Source organism: Haplochromis burtoni, unplaced genomic scaffold (assembly GCF_018398535.1).
Source record: "Haplochromis burtoni strain Fernald_Lab_line unplaced genomic scaffold, NCSU_Asbu1 Contig_520, whole genome shotgun sequence".
Taxonomy (NCBI): Eukaryota; Metazoa; Chordata; class Actinopteri; order Cichliformes; family Cichlidae; genus Haplochromis; species Haplochromis burtoni.
In genome coordinates, this window is record NW_024582881.1 from 208,295 (window position 1) to 224,714 (window position 16,420).

The window sequence follows — 16,420 nt, forward strand, 5'->3', positions numbered from 1 at the left end:
TAATGATTATTTAATCCAAACACATTTACTTTTGCTACAGCTACATTTACACGCCTGCTTAACAAATGTCAGTCACAAAAAAATCCGGACACTGTGAATCAGTTTGAACGGGTCCATTGTTTTGGGCGCATAATCCCTAAATACAAACTTGCATATAAACACTTAGACAGTCACACTTGTCTAGTGGCCAAACTGCAGCCACTGGCCAAACTGTCGCCCTCCTCCACCTAAACTCAGGGTCTGACTCCCTGCTGAGACAGCCTAACAGGCAGCCTGCTGGGAGGAAGAAACATGTCATCAAGTCATCAGAAAGCCCCAGGGGACCAAGCAATAAACTCCTTTAATGTATAAGAAGTTTTGCATTTCCAAGAACTATTCATTAGAGAAAATTAAGAAAGTTAAAAAAATAGCTAGATGAAAACTATGTATAAATTATTCTGCATTTACATCAATAAATGCAAAAAACAACAAAAGTAAATAGTTACTAATTATAATAAAATAAAAAATTACTTATTTTCTCCTGCATGCATTACTGTGCCAATGCCTTGAACCACCAGACTTCCATGTAGGTTTTAAATTGGTGTTGAGAATCTCTGAAAGTCTTTCAAAGCTTTTCTTTGCACTTTAGCTTTTTTGGGGTCATTTTTCATCCAGTCCTTGTACCTGACCATATTCAGATGAATGCCTCTTTACACTGATTAATGAATTGTTTAAGCATACAAAAAAAAGGCATCTAAAGAGCTATTAGCCAAAACCTTGGCATATCTTAGCAAGGTGTGCAGTGTTTCCTTAAAATAATTAAGGAAACTGGACAGGTGGAGGACAAAAGAAGATGGGACATGTCTAAAAAAACATATAGCAGACAAACAGTATCTGAAAGTCATGTCCTTAAGGAATAGGGAATAAAATGACCTGAGAGATGCTTCATTCAGGTTATTGTTAATGAAGCCTTAACAGAAATGGTCTCAGTGAAAGATTTGCTATCAAGAAGCTATTCTTAAGGAAGGGAAGCAGTTATGGAGTGATGAACCCAAATGTGAAAGTTTTGGTTCAAATCTTGATGAATATGTGAGGAGAGAGGAACAGCAGTGAGCGTCTACAGACATCTGCAAAACAAGGTGGAGGATCTGTCATGGATTGGGGCTGCATTTCCATCAATGGTGTTGGAGATCTTTTAAAAATTAATGGCACTGCAAAAAAGTACAGTGAGATTATGAGCGACAGTGCAAAACCATCTGGACTGCATCTGATTGGCAGCATCTTTGTTTTTCAGCATGACAACAATCTCAAATACTTTGACGATGCAGTAAAAACATGCTTGGACAGAAAAAAAAACATAAAGGAACACTATCAGTTCAATTCAGTTCAGTATTATTTATATAGTGCCAAATCACAACAACAGTTTCCTCAAAATATGTAATACTGTAAGATAAAGATGTTATAATAATTAGCCATAGATTGACCATAGATTACTGAAGCAGTGAGGGATCATCTTAACAGAGAACAGAACATAAGGCAGCCATCATCCAAAGAAGCGCTCCGAATTTTCTTCAAAAACCGTGAGAAGTATTCCTGAAGAGTACGTCAAGGAATTACAAGAAGGCTTCCCAAGACAATTCAGTCTGTGTTAAAGAATAAAGGTGGTCATACCAAATATCAGCTTTCAAACTGATTATAGAATTGTCAAAATTCTGTTTTTTTCTTATATACTACGTTTTCATGCATGTTTGTATGTTTTAATCAATTGCTGGATCTATTTCCCATTTTCCCAACAAAATATAAAGAAGGGGTAGACTGTTGTATTGGACTGTGCTTGATGCATTAATGCATGTTCTTGTTGATGGTTGTGATTTAGCATATTTGACCTTCCATGCATCTATAGTTAGATAGTTTACAGATTTGCGTGTAAAATAAATGATCTTCAGTGCACTGAGTAAGTAAAAGAATAAAGGAAAGTAAATCACAATCAGTGTTTTCAGATATTGAGATAAACCCTGATTTCCTCCAATGTGACGAGTGTTGTTTGTTTTCTTTGTTGGAACAGAAATGAGAATTGAGGGTAAAGGGAGGAGAGACAGGGAGGCAAATAAAACTCTATGTGAAAATGGGCCCATTTGGCCATAGGTGTGAAGTCCCACTCACCTATTTAAGAGAGCTCGTCAGCCCTGTGGCCTCTGACGGAAAAAGGACAGCCGATGGTTAAGAGCGCGAGTCAGAAGTTGAGTGAAAAACTCTCTAGTTGCAGCTACTGTTTTGTTATAGAAAGCAGAGAAAAAATCTGTACGAGGAACAGGAGAGAGCAAAAGGAGCTGAAGAAATGTTAATTTGGATCCGGTGAAGAGGACGAATAAAGAGACAAAGACAGACAAGAAGGACTATGCTGAGCATGGAGATGTTCCCTGGTTTGACTCTGGGACCACAAAGGATTGGAGACTGCTTTTACAGAGGTGAGAGGGACTGAATGCATTCATGTTTAAGCAATAAACATAAACAGATATCTTATTTTATACTGTTGATTGTACATTAAGGAATAAATGTTTTCATAAATTAGAACCTTTTTAATTTCTCACTTTTTAGGTCCTTAGAAAATGACAAAACAAATATATTAATGCCCTACAGCAAAGACAAAGGCATGATGGGGCCTTTAATGCAGCAGCCAAACCAGAAATACTACATTAAAAAACGTTTGCACTGAAAGTTCCAGTCAAGTGCTGAAGACACAATTTACTCTTTAAACCTTTTTTTGTACACCTGAAAGTACATGAAAGTGGTTTTTAGATCAGATGGAAAAGACTGAATGAACACTTAGTGATTCAGTAGTTTGTACAAGTAATTAAATATATTTAATTTAAGTATACATTTAAAATATGGCTCCATATTTGCTTCACTTTCACCAGTTAAATAAAGTTTTTTTCCCACAGAGCGGGAGGCACCTGTGCATATACCGCTGTTCCCTCCGGCATGCGAAGCAGCCGCCAAAGCTCTGCCTCCAAGGCTGCTGGCTCCTCCTCCTGCTCCCGTCTCCAATGAGGCTGCAACCACAACCCCGAAAGATGAGGTGAAGATGGAGCTGGAGAACTCGTCTTTATGGAAGCAATTCAGCTCGGTGGGGACAGAGATGATCATCACAAAGAAGGGCAGGTGAGAGATTACATCTGCATTACTCCCCTTATCCCCAGCCCTTATTTGTGGGGTGTAGCAATTTATCCCAGACAAACCCCAAAGTCATATCACGACCCATCTTGGGGAAATAAATTTACTTTTCATTAAGTCGTGGCCTCCTAAATGGGTCGTAGCAGTCTACCATCTCTTCTAACTTTATACTCCTCTGTTTTTAATGTTTTCATCCCATCTTGCCTTCATCAGTTTTAGTTCTTCCCTAATTCCTTCTCATTTACTGTTTTCTGTGACCTTTGGTGTCCTGAACCTATGTCATTTTGTTTTTTTAGACGGATGTTTCCTGGTTTGAAGTTGAAGCTGTCGGGCCTGAATCCATCACTCCGTTATATCCTCCTCCTGGATATTGTTCCCGTTGACAACTCCCGTTATCGTTTCCAAGGTGGCGGGTGGCAAGCTGTTGGAGCTGCAGAGGCGAGGCTACCAGACCGGGTGTTCATCCACCCAGATTCTCCTGCCACAGGTGCCCACTGGCAGAGCCGCACCATCTCATTTCACTACGCCAAGCTCACAAACAACACCCTGGACACACAGGGACATGTACGTACTGCACATGAACAGGCCTAGCGGAGATACAGCACATAACCTTCAGTGAGGCATGTTGAGTTTAGCCTTTTTCTTCTATTCAAAGATCATCCTACACTCTCTGCATCGATACCAGCCCAGAATTCATGTGATAGAAGCCCGGGATGTACTGAGGTGGGGTGGAGGGCAGCACTCCTTTGTTTTCCCCGAGACCCAGTTTATCACCGTCACCGCCTACCAGAACAGCAAGGTACCGTTATTTTCTGCTCTGACTGCGAGTTTTGTGTTACCAAGCAACAGACTCACAGAGACACTCATTCATTTGATATATAAGAGATTCTTTGCAACATTAAGAACATGATTTCAAACAACAGATGTAATGTAATATTAAATGTGTTTTGTGTTTATTTTCAGATCACTGAGCTTAAGATCAACTCCAACCCCTTTGCTAAAGGCTTCCGTGAAGACGGCATGAACAGCAAAAAGTAATTCCCAACACAAGCAGCAAAAACTCACAGTCTACATTCATCTGTTGTTGTGCAGGGTCTAAATGCCTTTTTTCTTTATAGACAAAGAGATGCGAGACAGAAACGCAAAATTGCCGTCTTGACAGAAACTTTAGATATAGGTAAGGGGGAAAACCAGATTTATGGCACGTTAAGTAACTTAATTTAAAAATGAATGTAATGTATTTCTCATTTTGAAACATTTCCACTTGTCTGCCATCAGTGAACTGTGATCCATGCGACTCCACTGAGCTCCTGCAGCAGCCCCCAGTAACCGGTGCAGACCTGCAGGCCCTCGCTCTGGCCTCTCTGCCTGCACTGCCCGAAACCTCCTGTGGGTTCAGACCAGGGGACACCTCCTATCAGGACACTTTGGTCCCGGAGCAGTCACTGGACCTCGGCCAGGAGTTTATGGCATCCCAGATGTCTGACATCAGCATCACATTGGCCAGTGGCATACAAGAGCTGCCAGGAAGCGAGAGGGCAAATAGTATGATTGAAAGGTAGGAGGCAGAGGAATGTAATTGATATTAGCATGATTCACATAGATAGACTATACAAAGAATAATGTTTTATATTTTTAGTCTAATTACTGCTTTACATAACCTAACCTAGCAATGTCAAAATTTCTGGTTCAGTCTTACTGCTAGGAGATGTGTGGTTTACACACATCTCTAATGGCTGATTATTATTATTTTCAGAAATTACGACACTAAATTGATTCAAGCTCTCATTTCCTTTCTCCTCCACAGATCAGACACAATGGCTGAGGCAGCCTACACCTCCAGCTTCCCTGCTGCTCAAGCCAGCTCCTCCTCTTTCCCCTGTGCTCCGCTCCCTCAGTCATCCTCCTCCTTCCCCTCCCATCCTGCCTCTGACCCCTTGGACAGATCCGATCCTCAGCCCTCCATCCCTCCTATCAACTATCCCTCCCTTCTGTCATCTTCCCCCGCACTCTCTTCCACCTCCAACACTCCCTCGCTGCAGCAGACCTCCTTCACCTTCCCCACTCCGCCCCCTTCCAGCTCTACCTCCCCACAACCACTCCTTTCGTCATCATCCTCCCCTTCCTCTTCCTCAAACAACTACCATGCAGTCCCAGACACCATCAGCCCCCACACTTCTACTGATGCCTCTTTTCATGCCCCGTCGTCCACCACATGTCCGTCAGATCTCCAGGACCAAGTAGCTGTTCATTCTCTGCTCACCCAGTCTGGCCAGCAGCCACAGGCCGGACCTCTCGCCACTGATTCACCCAGTGATCAAAGCTCTGCAGCGTTTATGTATCAAAATATTGTGCCAACAAATCCCAGCCCCACTCTGAGCACTGCTCAGCCTTTCCCCTGTCAAAACCAACCACCAGCTCCAGTTCTGTCTTGCTCCTTACCCATGCATGCTTCTTCCACATCTTTTGCTCCTCCATCTATTCCCCCACAGATGCAAAATCTGCCTTTTTCCCATGTATCTCCCAGCCCGGCCCACCCTGCCCTCCACCTCCCAAATCTGACCCACCAAGCTCAAGCTCCTTCACTTGCTCCAGCTACTGCATTTCCTCCCTCTTCTTTCCCTTACCCACCATCCACCCTTCCTCATCCTCCTTTTCAACCCTCCTCTTGCTTGGCTGTTGCTTCTTCTTTCCAGCAGTCCGTCACCCCTGCTGCTACACTGCCGCCAGTACACAATCCTTGTACATCATCTTCTACGCCCTCATATCCTGCTGTTGAAATTGGTGCAGTGCCTCCCTTCAATCCTGCACCACCTTATCGTCCAGAGATGGTACGGCACCATCCATCTCTTCTCCCACAGCTGGATCCTTCACTTCCCCCTTCTGCCCCTAACCCAGCTCTCTACCCCACCTTTAAATCCTACCCTCTCCGGCTATGTCAGGACCCTCACCCCTCCCTCTCAATCCCATTCAGGCACTTGTACAGGCAACAACATGGCCACTCACTCTCACAGGGGTCCTACCTGGAAATGAGCACAAGACAAATGTTTTGAAATATGGTATTTTTATATGGATGAACTTTTAAGGGGAGTCAATGATGTGTAGAATTAGCTTAAGCCCAGTGTTTGTGTGTCTGTGTCTTCTCAGCAGTTTAGCTGACAGACTGATGAAACTGGGCCTCGTTTGTATATACTTGTTGAAGATTTTCTTTTCTATATTCATTCCAGTGTGAAAAATAAAATATTGTTTTTTCAAGCTTTTGTGACTCAATCCTTTTCAACTGAAATATTTTGCTGACAAAGACTGTAATATTTGTATGTAGCTTGAAGGATTTGTCAGATATCCAGCTGAGACTTTGGGGAGTTACTGAGAAGATATGACTAGTTTAAGTAAAGACTGGAAACTAGAGATACAATGTAAAAAATAAAAAATCGAGCACTCTTGAGTGAATTTCTGCCTTAAATCATCTTCTTAAATTTGAGTGTTGGACTGGTTGGAAAATCTATGCATATTAGCCCCAAACAATCAGCGTAACCTACCACTCTCATCAACATTGAATGAAAACATAGACTGTATAAAAAGGATGGACGCTGCCACCATGATGTCACTTATGGTGTGTTCCTCAAAAAGTCAAAAATTCCGACTTCCTAGTCAGAAATGTCTTTTGTGGAATCCTGCCTCAACTCAGAAAGTCGGAGCACGCTGACATACCCCGAGTTAGCAATCGAAGATGTCAGCACTGTTGCCAGGTTTTGTAGTTGCAAAACAAGCCCAAATCATCACCCCTCCACCACTGTGTTTGACAGTTGGTAGGAGGTGTTTGTGCTGATATGCCTGCGCTTGGATTTCTCTAAACATTGCCAGATATCTCCACTTTGGTCTTATCCACAAGAAGTCTTGTCGTTTGTTCAGATGCAACTTTGCAAACCTAAGCCATGTTCATTTTAGAGAACCTGGAAACCCGTCCAAACAATCCATACTTTTTCAGTCTTTTGCTGAGTGTACTGTCATGAACTTTCCAGACTGATGGGCACTAACAATCGTATCATTGTATTGTGTTAACACACACTTGAATATCCCAGAACTAAACTATCAAACCTTATGCATTTACAGAGTTGCTCACACTTGCCGATAACCAGTTTCAGAACTACACTGAAAGCTTTATTTTTCTCACATAAGTGTACCTCCTAATTGCTGTTACGCAAATTACAAGGAAGACTAAACAGGAAACATCTGATTTTCCATATTCAGACATGGGTCAGGATTGAATGTCTAATAATCTCCACCCCATTCATTCAATCAAATGTGAAATACTATTTTGTAAATAGATGGTTTATATTTTAAAGCTTTTAGAATTTAATTTTACTTCTTTCCATTGAGTTTTACTCAGAAAATGACTCTATCTTATAATTTGTTATGCGAAAGTTTTAGCTTTGATGATGAGTTTGACACCCCTGATCTAGAAGATTAGAAGCAGTTAAAGCTCTGTCACTGATCTCTGCCACAGTGCAGACAAAGACAGCATCAGTCATTTTGTGGACAGCTATGAGTACATTTATGGCTGGGAGAGCAGAGATTGTGGGGGATTAACAGGATTTTTAGACTAACAAGTCAAAGGTACTTGACGAGGACGTCAGCAGGCAGCAGTTAATCATTTCCTCTCTCGGCTGCTTTTCGTGGCTTTTGGGGAAACAGATGTTTGAGCTCAACCCTTCTCTAGATATAATGGAGCTTTCAGCATTTGTTAAGTGTACAATTTTCTCTCCTGTTCATTACTGTAACATCACATGGGCCACAAACTACACAGCTCATTTGATCAACTATTTGACTGAATTTGATCCACATTAATGGGACTCTTCAGACAAATCTATTTTAAAACTTCTAGGAAACAAAAAAGTCTACAATAAAAAAAGACTAGATTCAACATGATTATATATCTTATACATGATATCTATACACAGGTGAGCTTTTCTTGTCCATTCGTTTGATTTCATTCTAAGGGTCAACCTGATGTTTACTCAAATTTCCAAGTTGTCATTTATTAACCAGCGAGTTAACCAAATATGATAAATTCTACCGGCTCACACTTGGACTGTCAAAGCTTTGGCTTTTCATTGTTTAGTTCTTCCGAGTGCCACTGTTAGGATGGACGGTAAGGTGTTTGTTTATACAGTTTTATTACTGCAATGGATAGTAACAGACGCTGCTTCTGATTCATCATGATTGTGACTGACCGTTCTTGGAGTAAGGCCGACTAACTGGACAGACACTTTCTTCTTTCAACAGGGAATAACTCTTCCTGAGACGATCACTGAGAGTCTGTATTTTATTTAACACACTGCTGCATTTGAGAGGAAACAAAGAAAAGAAAAAGCTTTATCTACAAGCTGCATCAGTCACACTGCACACTTCTCCCGGGACCATGCTGTGCTCCTATTTACGTCCCTCTCTCCCTCACATTTTGCCGCTGAGGCTCCTGAGTTCTGCGGCCTCCAGGGTGGCAGCGGTGAAACAGCATGAACTGCTCTCAGACACTCTGGCCTTTGAGGACCCCCGTGCCTTCAAGGTGAAGAGTCTGGGTGAGCTGCTTCGTGCTCTGGGCGTTTTCCGCCTCTGCTCCTTCCCAGCGCTGGTTAATAACTGTGGAAAGGTGAGACTGCGGTTTGTCAGAAAAGCTTCAAAATATACAAATTGACATCTGGCATTCAATCCATTCACTACTTTCCTCTTCTGCTAATTTCAGTTGATGTCGGTGGCACGCACGCTCCTGGGGAAAAGGGGTTTTTCCTTGCTGCTGAGGCCCACTGTGTATGCCCAGTTTGTGGCTGGAGAAAATGAGGCTGAAATCTCGCAGTCCATGCAGAAGATGAGCCTGCAGGGAATGAGACCCATGCTGGCCGTGCCGATCGAGGAGGACCTCGGAGAAAGCACCGGGTATGACTGAGTCTAAGAAGTCGCTGAAAGGCTGCTTCAAAAGACACTTTTTAATTTTCACTCAATGTTCCTAGTACTTGGAAGTTTCACAGCTGCTGGGCAGATTTTAGCCTTCGCTACACTTTAGATCAATGCATGTGGACGTTTAGGTTTTTGGGACACTTATTAACTTAACTTAATTGAACAATGATGTGATTTTGAAATACAAGAACAAATAAATACATTTCTAATTTTGCTAGACACAGAAGCACTCATTTAACTGCACAAAACCATGACAGAAAAACATCACAAATCACAAATGTGAGAAAAATCTGATGCAGATGTTTTTTGCTTAAAGAGCAGTTGAGTGGGAGAGATTGCTCCCCTCAAAGCCAGCCTTACAAACTCAATAGCTCACTTGTGCAGCTACAAACAATGTCTTTAATATTTGTCTTGCACCTATCACATGAAGTAAAATAAAATGTTTGTGGTATTTATTTATTTTGATAAAAATAGGCAAAGAAAAGAGTGTCAAATATTCATATATGTTCTGAATTTGGTCAACGGGAATCCAATACACACTGAGAGTCTGATAGAAGCTGTGTTTCCTCTGTGGAAGCTGAGACTGCTCGTAGATTGATGGATTTTTATCTTGAAATCTTGAAATTTCTTAAAATCTCTTCTCAACAGGTTTGCATTAATTTGTACATAATTTCAGACATTTCATACGTTTTTTTGTTTATGTATGTTTCTATGAATTGTGGCTTGTAGACTGTCTGAAGTCTGCAGTATAGGTCCCAGCCCACCTCCTGCCTCTGCATCTCAAGCATATGAGGACAAAAGTTAAAGGACCTCACACTCAGCTCCAACCCACGACACACACAACTGTGCACAGCTGTTACACCTGAGTGTGAAGTCCACTCTTCGCGGTTCTCATGTTACGGTTTATGGTTTATTGCCTGCAGTGAGAAAAGATACGACGACAACATGGACACCATGCTGGAGTGTGTGCGAATGTCCCACAGCAACGCTTGGAGCAAAGACCCGATGATGCAGCTGAAGATCACAGCGCTGCTCAGCCCAGAGCTGTGTGTAAGGCTTCCAAATCAGAGTCCCCAGTCCTTAATATTATTATTTTTTAGAACAGATGCTTGAGGGGACTTTAAACTTTTTTTTTTTGAGTGGGTGGGTAGGTGGAGGCATTTCCGAGTATTCTGAATGTATGGGAACTTGGGTGTTAACATCAGAGGCTTCAAATATGTGGGAAAAAAGATAAGGACACACATTTCAGAGTTTGGTGTATCCACAGCTGTTCCAGGTTGTTTTTGAATGTGCAAACCCAGCTCCCCCTACCTATCTGCCTTACCTGTTTTTATTCAGTTTTGACACTGTTTATTTCCTGAAAATGTACGTGTTGTATTAAAGGTAAAACTCACAAACATCATCAGGCAACAGCCATACGATCTGAATCTCCTCATCAGATCAATGGATGGTGAGGTGAGTCCACAATTCAACAAGTGATCCAGTTTCTTAGGTGTCACCTTTCAGTTCCCATATAAAGAAGTTTTGCCTAAAATCGTCTCTTTCAGCCAATCAGCTTCCCCGGTTTAGATGAAAAGGAAGCTGCCCACTTACGATCTGGCCTACTGAGACTCAACAAGATAGCCGAGGTAGGGGAGAGACAATCGAACACTTAACAAATGCTCCAATAGATGGGACCTGTTATGCTCACACACTTTTATTCTGAGATTTACCAAGAGTATTCAGTTTTAACAAATAAAAACAAATTTAAATATGTAATTCATGCAAATATTGGCATTTAGACGGTCTATTAATGCTTGTCTCTGTAATGCCCTCTGCCTAAAAGCCCACTTTGTTCCGATTGGCTGCCCCTCTCCTGACTTAACCAGAACTTGCTGGTTGTAAACTCCACCTCCTCAGTCAGGGCCAAAACTGTAGCTCTGACTGTGCCTGAAGTGATTATAAATGGGAGACCATTTCAAAGTGATGTCAGTTCGGCACAAGTATACAAAAAATAGTTGGGGATTATATTATTTTAAAATCATGCACGACTGTAATTGAATATTTATTAAGAAAACAGAGAGAAGCACAATACGCCCACTTTGACACATGAAGCAAATTTAATAAGTGTAGATGCAAATTTTGAATGAAATGAATAAAACTTTTTTAGGCAAGTGTGAACAAAGTCAGAGTCCTGGTTGATGCTGAGTACACCTACATGAACCCCGCCCTCTCTCTTGTCGCCATGGCAATGATGAAGAAATTTAACAAAGATGGTACCTGGATCTGGAACACATATCAATGTTACCTGAAGGCAACTATCTTTATCTTTATTTCTCTTCTCATATTATCATCAAATATCAGACAGTTTATGTCACTTGCACTGAGACAGTTAATGGTTTTAATTATAATTCTTTGTGTCTGTGGTTAAATTCTGTGGTTATCAGGACTCCAGGTCTCTCCTCTTAGACGCGCTGTCTCTATCCAAGAATGAGGGTTTCTGTTTGGGTGTCAAGCTGGTGAGAGGAGCCTACATGGACAAAGAGAGAAAACTAGCGATGAAAGAGGGTCACCAGGACCCCATCCATCAGAGCTGGGGGGACACCAATGACAGGTTGGTTAGACAGAAGGAAAATGTCCTGAGTGCAACAGTCAACTATCATTTTTGTTTATCTTGATTTGACTCTTGATACATTTCACGTCTTCTTGAACAGTTATAACGGATGCCTTGATTTGATGCTGGACGTCATATCCCAGGAACCTGAGCGGTACAGGATCATAGTGGCCACTCACAACGAGGAGTCAGTGAGACGAGCCGTGAAACGGTGAGAATCCACAACGACGTAATCGAGGTGGTATGTGTGCAACATATGCATAATGGAAGTGCAGTTATAGGTGAGCCAATGATAAATCCATACTAGAGTGATAAGGTTGACAAATCAGCAAATGTTTTCATAACTACTTTAAATATAAAAATACAACAAACTGTTAATGTTACTGGATTGTTGTTTAGCTTTGACAGGCAATATCTGGCAAGTTTTTCACGGGCTTAACTCAGATACTCAACTCTGCTGCTCAACCACCAAATGCTTTCCAACAATAAGATTGTTTTTCCAAGTAGCATTGTTACATCCAAGAAATAATCACAAACAATTACTTTTTTTGCAGAATTTATGATACTTTCAATTGTCTTGCAGAGCAAATACAATAAGGATAAAATGAAGCTTAGGGGTGTTCCTTTGGTCTTATGTGATAGAGGTTTATAGATGTTTATTGGTGATAAAGGTACAACCCTCAAATGTATTTATGACCCCTAAAGATTGGGAATCACTGCCATTTAATATATATAAATGTTGTGCACATGCTCATCAGAATGGAGGAGTTGGGGATAGACAGAGATGGAGGCTCAGTGTGTTTCGGTCAGCTGCTGGGCATGTGTGACCACGTCTCCCTTACACTGGGTGAGCTGATTTTCGTCACATCACAGCTTGACTCATGCACTTAACATAACTATTAAATGACTGTCCACGCTTTCATCACCAAAACTGATAAACCTATGCACAATCACTGCCTGAGTGGGTTGAGAAAGGAAGCTATGGTTTTGACTTGTCTGACAATCACACCATCCCATCTCTCCTCTCCCTTCCAGCTAAGGAGGGTTACTCAGTGTACAAGTCAGTGCCCTATGGATCAGTGGATGAAACGCTGCCCTACCTGGTGCGCAGAGCTCAGGAGAACCGCACAGTGTTGCAGGGAATCCGGAAAGAAAGAGACCTACTGAGGAAAGAGCTCAATCGGAGACTCCGGCTGAGTTTAAGGGGAGGCAGCTAACAATCAACCAACACTGAACTCTGCAGTTTCATATTAACGTTTGCAACCAGGAGGTGGTGTGGAAAAGATCTTAGTGGGGAAGCACTGTTGTTTAATACACTTTCATATCTCTTGAAGGTGTAATATCCAGAAAGCTCCTGAAAACTACTACTGGGCCTGTTATTTAGCAACAGAAGGTAAACTGAATTAAGCATAAAACATTTAATTAACAATGATGATTAAGGGAGTGGCACTCCAATTTCATTGTACTCTGTACAATGACAATAAAGGCTATTCTATCATGTTAATGTGTGTGGGTGAACTGAATAAAGATCGGATCATGAGAGAACACTGTATTTGATGGACAGGGTATCAAAAGATTGCTTTTGTGTACTTTAATGTATGAAATGCTTATGAAATGTAATTAAACAAAAGAACATGATGCTCAGAAATGAGGATTTATAAAACTAGACCGAAGAAACAGATTCAAACTTCTCTACAGAGTAAGCTGCTATTGCTATTAATAAACAACTTTCCACTGCTTCGCCAGAATGTGATTCAAGTTGCTGTGAAGCATCGACTAATCAGTAATAAATGTCAGTGGTAGTGACACAGTGACTGTCCCATGGTTTGTATTTACCCAAAATTACCGAAGCACTAAGGCTTGTATGTATGCCACAAAAGATGTAACCCTTTGTAATTAACCCTCGACCCTGATAAACATAGACATTGATGATTTTGAATGTGTGGGGAGGACTCAGTTTTCCACACATTTTTTAAAAATTTTGTTCCACGCTTTAGTGTCTTTGTGCTGAATTAAAAAACAAAAAACCAAGCACCAAAACACACTTTATTTATTTGATAAATATTAGTCAATAACACATTTTTATCCCTTAACTGTACTGCCACACTGTAACGTCAGTAATTTCTGTTAGAAATAATAAAACTTCATATTTATTGGAAGTGGAATATTACACTCTGCAGTTGCTGAGACAAAGCAGCACTAGCAGACATTGGAGTAGCAGCAAAACAGTTTTATTGAGGGAGCACGGCCAAGAGCCAAGCACACAAACATGGGGTGTTGATCTTGTTTTGAAATGAAGACCAGCTCTACTGGAAAAACTGAAATCCACAAACTTCAAGCTCAATAATTTCCTTGATTTTGATTCCTGTAACCGCCTCTCTGGTAACCCGACTGCTTCTGCTGGTAAGATTTCTGATCTGCGGTTGTACAAAGACAACAATCATCTCATTAGTGTTCACACAAATTCATTAAATCACAACAAAAGAAGAAAAAAACAAACAAACCTCAAAACAAATCAAAACACAAAGGTGTTACACTGAAGGACTTTGCATGTTTTCTAGCAATTGCAATTGGACGAATTTAAAATAGCATCTATTGCTGAAAACATAACCCAACCTCATTAACATATGAAACAGGAAACAACCTCAGTGAAATTTAACATACCTCTCTGGTAGGATTGCTTCTGTTGGTAGCCACCTTTCTGATCTGTAATACAAATAAAAGCTCATTATTATCTAATAGCAAGATTAGCCTATGATAACAAAAGTACACAAAGAAATGGTTCAGAAAGGTTAGAAATAAGTTCCCAAAGTACTGTGAGAACATGATGAACTTACCCCTGTTGAAGTAACCTCCATAGACGCCCTGTTTGAGGTCAAAGACGCGCTCGTTGTTCTCCACCAAGTTGCCCAGTTTCTCTGCCAACTGCAGAGCCATGTTCTGCAGAGACGTTGGCTCAGTGCGGTGCATCACTACCGTCTGTGTGGGCTGGTCGAGTGACGCCTGTTGGGAAGAGAAAAATGGGGGGATCCAAATTAAAGGCATATAAAAAGTAATCACAAATATAAACACTCTCAAATATAAAAGCCCCCATGAGACTGCTGTGTCTATATTTTCAGTCCACAGAACAGAAACGTCGAGTCCTACCATCAGCTCCTCGTTGATGATCATCTTGCTGATTATGCTGTGGACTGTGGGCATCTCCAATTCAAACATCTCAGACAGCGTAGCCATGCTGAAGGACAGACAAGCGTAGTAAAATTAAGGTTTGGCAGAACAGTGACCGATCATCTTTGGTCTGTGGGGAAGCTGCAGTGGTCTACAGAAATCTGTGGTTTAGTAAAGACTGATGAAACTAATACATCTGTGCTCACCTGATGGAGTCGTATACACTGCTGTAGGTGAACAGATAGGTCCTCAGTGACTCTTCTTGGATTTTCCTATTAAAAAAACAAAACATAAGGACGTCCAAGTGGGATTATCACACTGGTGAATGAACCAAGTGATGAACAGGGGCAGTGTATGCTAACCTGACGAGCATCTCGCGTACTTTCTGGATCTCAGGGAACAGGTCCCAAACCTTACTGTTCATCTTCTCATTGATGATGAAAGAGTGGCAGGTACGCCAGTCTCCCATCTTCATGGCTTTGCTGGCTGCCACCACGTGCTCCCTCATGCTCTCTGGGGGTCCTGGAGGACAAATAAAGCTGTGGTTATCCTCTGTGGATGAAACTTCCTGCTACAACGAGCTCTCGTGATGCGTTTCGTACCTAGCAGGGGCTGTCTCTCCCCGACCCTGAGCTGGTGGTGGAACTGCTTGCTGATCATCCGGCGGCGGGCATCAAACTCATGGGCGGCCATGTAGGGTATTTCCAGCAGCATGGCTGACACCAGGTACACACACTCCAGCAGCTCCAGGTTGATGTGCATGTGGAACGGCACCTATTAGGGAGGATAAACGTCACGATGCATGTGTGTATCATCTAATGGATGTCTGACACATCAGTGTTTTAAAAATAAAGACCAAAACATTTGTCGTTTCATTACAGCCTTGATTTCACACTATTGTGGACACAGGCAGCTGGAGACACCATGGAATAGTTGGCACATTAATGTGAGGTCAAGGCCCATTTAGGGAAAAAACAAAAAAGTAACTAGTCACCAAGTGCACATGAACAATTGTATGAAATCTTCTGGAAATCTGTCCTGCAGCTGTGAGAGAGGGGCCCAAAAATTCACTCACTCACAGAGTAAATCCAGGTTACAAGCAGGTCAACACTGACAGAGAAACCAACATGTTAGTTAGAGTTAACTGCTCTGGTCAGACAGCACTTACTTGTCTTCGCTTTTCAATCTTCTCCTGCTCTGCATTCCTCTCCTGCATGTTCCTCATGAGCAGACCTTGACCCAGCAGCTCCTTGGCACGGCCAGAGGACTGAATGTCCAGCAGTGCATTGTGGGCATCTTTAATCATGCCCTGCCTAAATGCACAAATGCCAAGTTGGACCATTGTTCTGTTGTACAGGATCTGGTAGGAGGAGGGGAAAACGGTTAAAACAGGCGATCTGTATATACAACTAATAGTTAGAGTCAGAACACGTTCATATGAAGGAATAATGATTAAGAGTGCCTACCTGTACAGGTGGGTCAGCGTGTTGGATGTTGTCCTGCAGGTGACTCATCAGCATCAGGTCACGTGCCTGGTACCAGCGTGAGTGC

The 16,420-nt window shown here is 41.8% G+C and overlaps 3 protein-coding genes across 5 annotated transcripts in view; 2 read left to right on the forward strand and 1 right to left on the reverse strand.

Moving 5' to 3' along the window:
- Positions 1–2,318: 2,318 nt before the first annotated feature.
- Positions 2,319–6,206, forward strand: tbx6 (T-box transcription factor 6). Its single transcript, XM_005947342.3, has 8 exons — positions 2,319–2,447; positions 2,922–3,141; positions 3,450–3,717; positions 3,809–3,952; positions 4,117–4,187; positions 4,272–4,330; positions 4,432–4,711; positions 4,961–6,206. Exons 1-8 carry the CDS (start codon positions 2,378–2,380, stop codon positions 6,204–6,206), a joined length of 2,358 nt encoding a protein of 785 aa, XP_005947404.1. The 5' UTR covers positions 2,319–2,377.
- A 2,000-nt stretch (positions 6,207–8,206) lies between these two features.
- prodh2 (proline dehydrogenase 2) lies at positions 8,207–13,342 on the forward strand. Its single transcript, XM_005947341.3, has 11 exons — positions 8,207–8,305; positions 8,440–8,803; positions 8,897–9,087; positions 10,032–10,158; positions 10,492–10,563; positions 10,656–10,736; positions 11,258–11,401; positions 11,535–11,701; positions 11,802–11,912; positions 12,460–12,548; positions 12,737–13,342. Exons 2-11 carry the CDS (start codon positions 8,576–8,578, stop codon positions 12,916–12,918), a joined length of 1,392 nt encoding a protein of 463 aa, XP_005947403.1. The 5' UTR covers positions 8,207–8,305; positions 8,440–8,575; the 3' UTR covers positions 12,919–13,342.
- Positions 13,343–13,916: 574 nt separating this feature from the next.
- eif3c (eukaryotic translation initiation factor 3, subunit C) overlaps positions 13,917–16,420 on the reverse strand; it is a 37,276-nt gene continuing 34,772 nt past the window's right edge. For all 3 annotated transcript variants that reach the window (XM_042214128.1, XM_042214126.1, XM_042214127.1), the window contains 9 exons: positions 16,336–16,408; positions 16,038–16,229; positions 15,472–15,643; positions 15,232–15,391; positions 15,076–15,141; positions 14,849–14,936; positions 14,539–14,704; positions 14,366–14,407; positions 13,917–14,118 (listed from right to left, as the gene is read on the reverse strand). In XM_042214128.1, coding sequence (XP_042070062.1) covers positions 14,042–14,118; positions 14,366–14,407; positions 14,539–14,704; positions 14,849–14,936; positions 15,076–15,141; positions 15,232–15,391; positions 15,472–15,643; positions 16,038–16,229; positions 16,336–16,408 — 1,036 coding nt within the window. In that variant the 3' untranslated portion in view covers positions 13,917–14,041. The remainder of the gene's footprint in view (positions 14,119–14,365; positions 14,408–14,538; positions 14,705–14,848; positions 14,937–15,075; positions 15,142–15,231; positions 15,392–15,471; positions 15,644–16,037; positions 16,230–16,335; positions 16,409–16,420) is intronic.

Coding starts and splice junctions, on each gene's coding strand:
- tbx6 (XM_005947342.3), top strand. CDS start 2,378: ATGCTGAGCATGGAGATGTTCCCTGGTTTGACTCTGGGACCACAAAGG. Junction 3,718..3,808: donor CCCTGGACACACAGGGACAT/GTACGTACTGCA, acceptor TTCTATTCAAAG/ATCATCCTACACTCTCTGCA. Junction 3,953..4,116: donor CCGCCTACCAGAACAGCAAG/GTACCGTTATTT, acceptor GTTTATTTTCAG/ATCACTGAGCTTAAGATCAA.
- prodh2 (XM_005947341.3), top strand. CDS start 8,576: ATGCTGTGCTCCTATTTACGTCCCTCTCTCCCTCACATTTTGCCGCTG. Junction 10,564..10,655: donor TCAGATCAATGGATGGTGAG/GTGAGTCCACAA, acceptor CGTCTCTTTCAG/CCAATCAGCTTCCCCGGTTT. Junction 10,737..11,257: donor GACTCAACAAGATAGCCGAG/GTAGGGGAGAGA, acceptor AAACTTTTTTAG/GCAAGTGTGAACAAAGTCAG.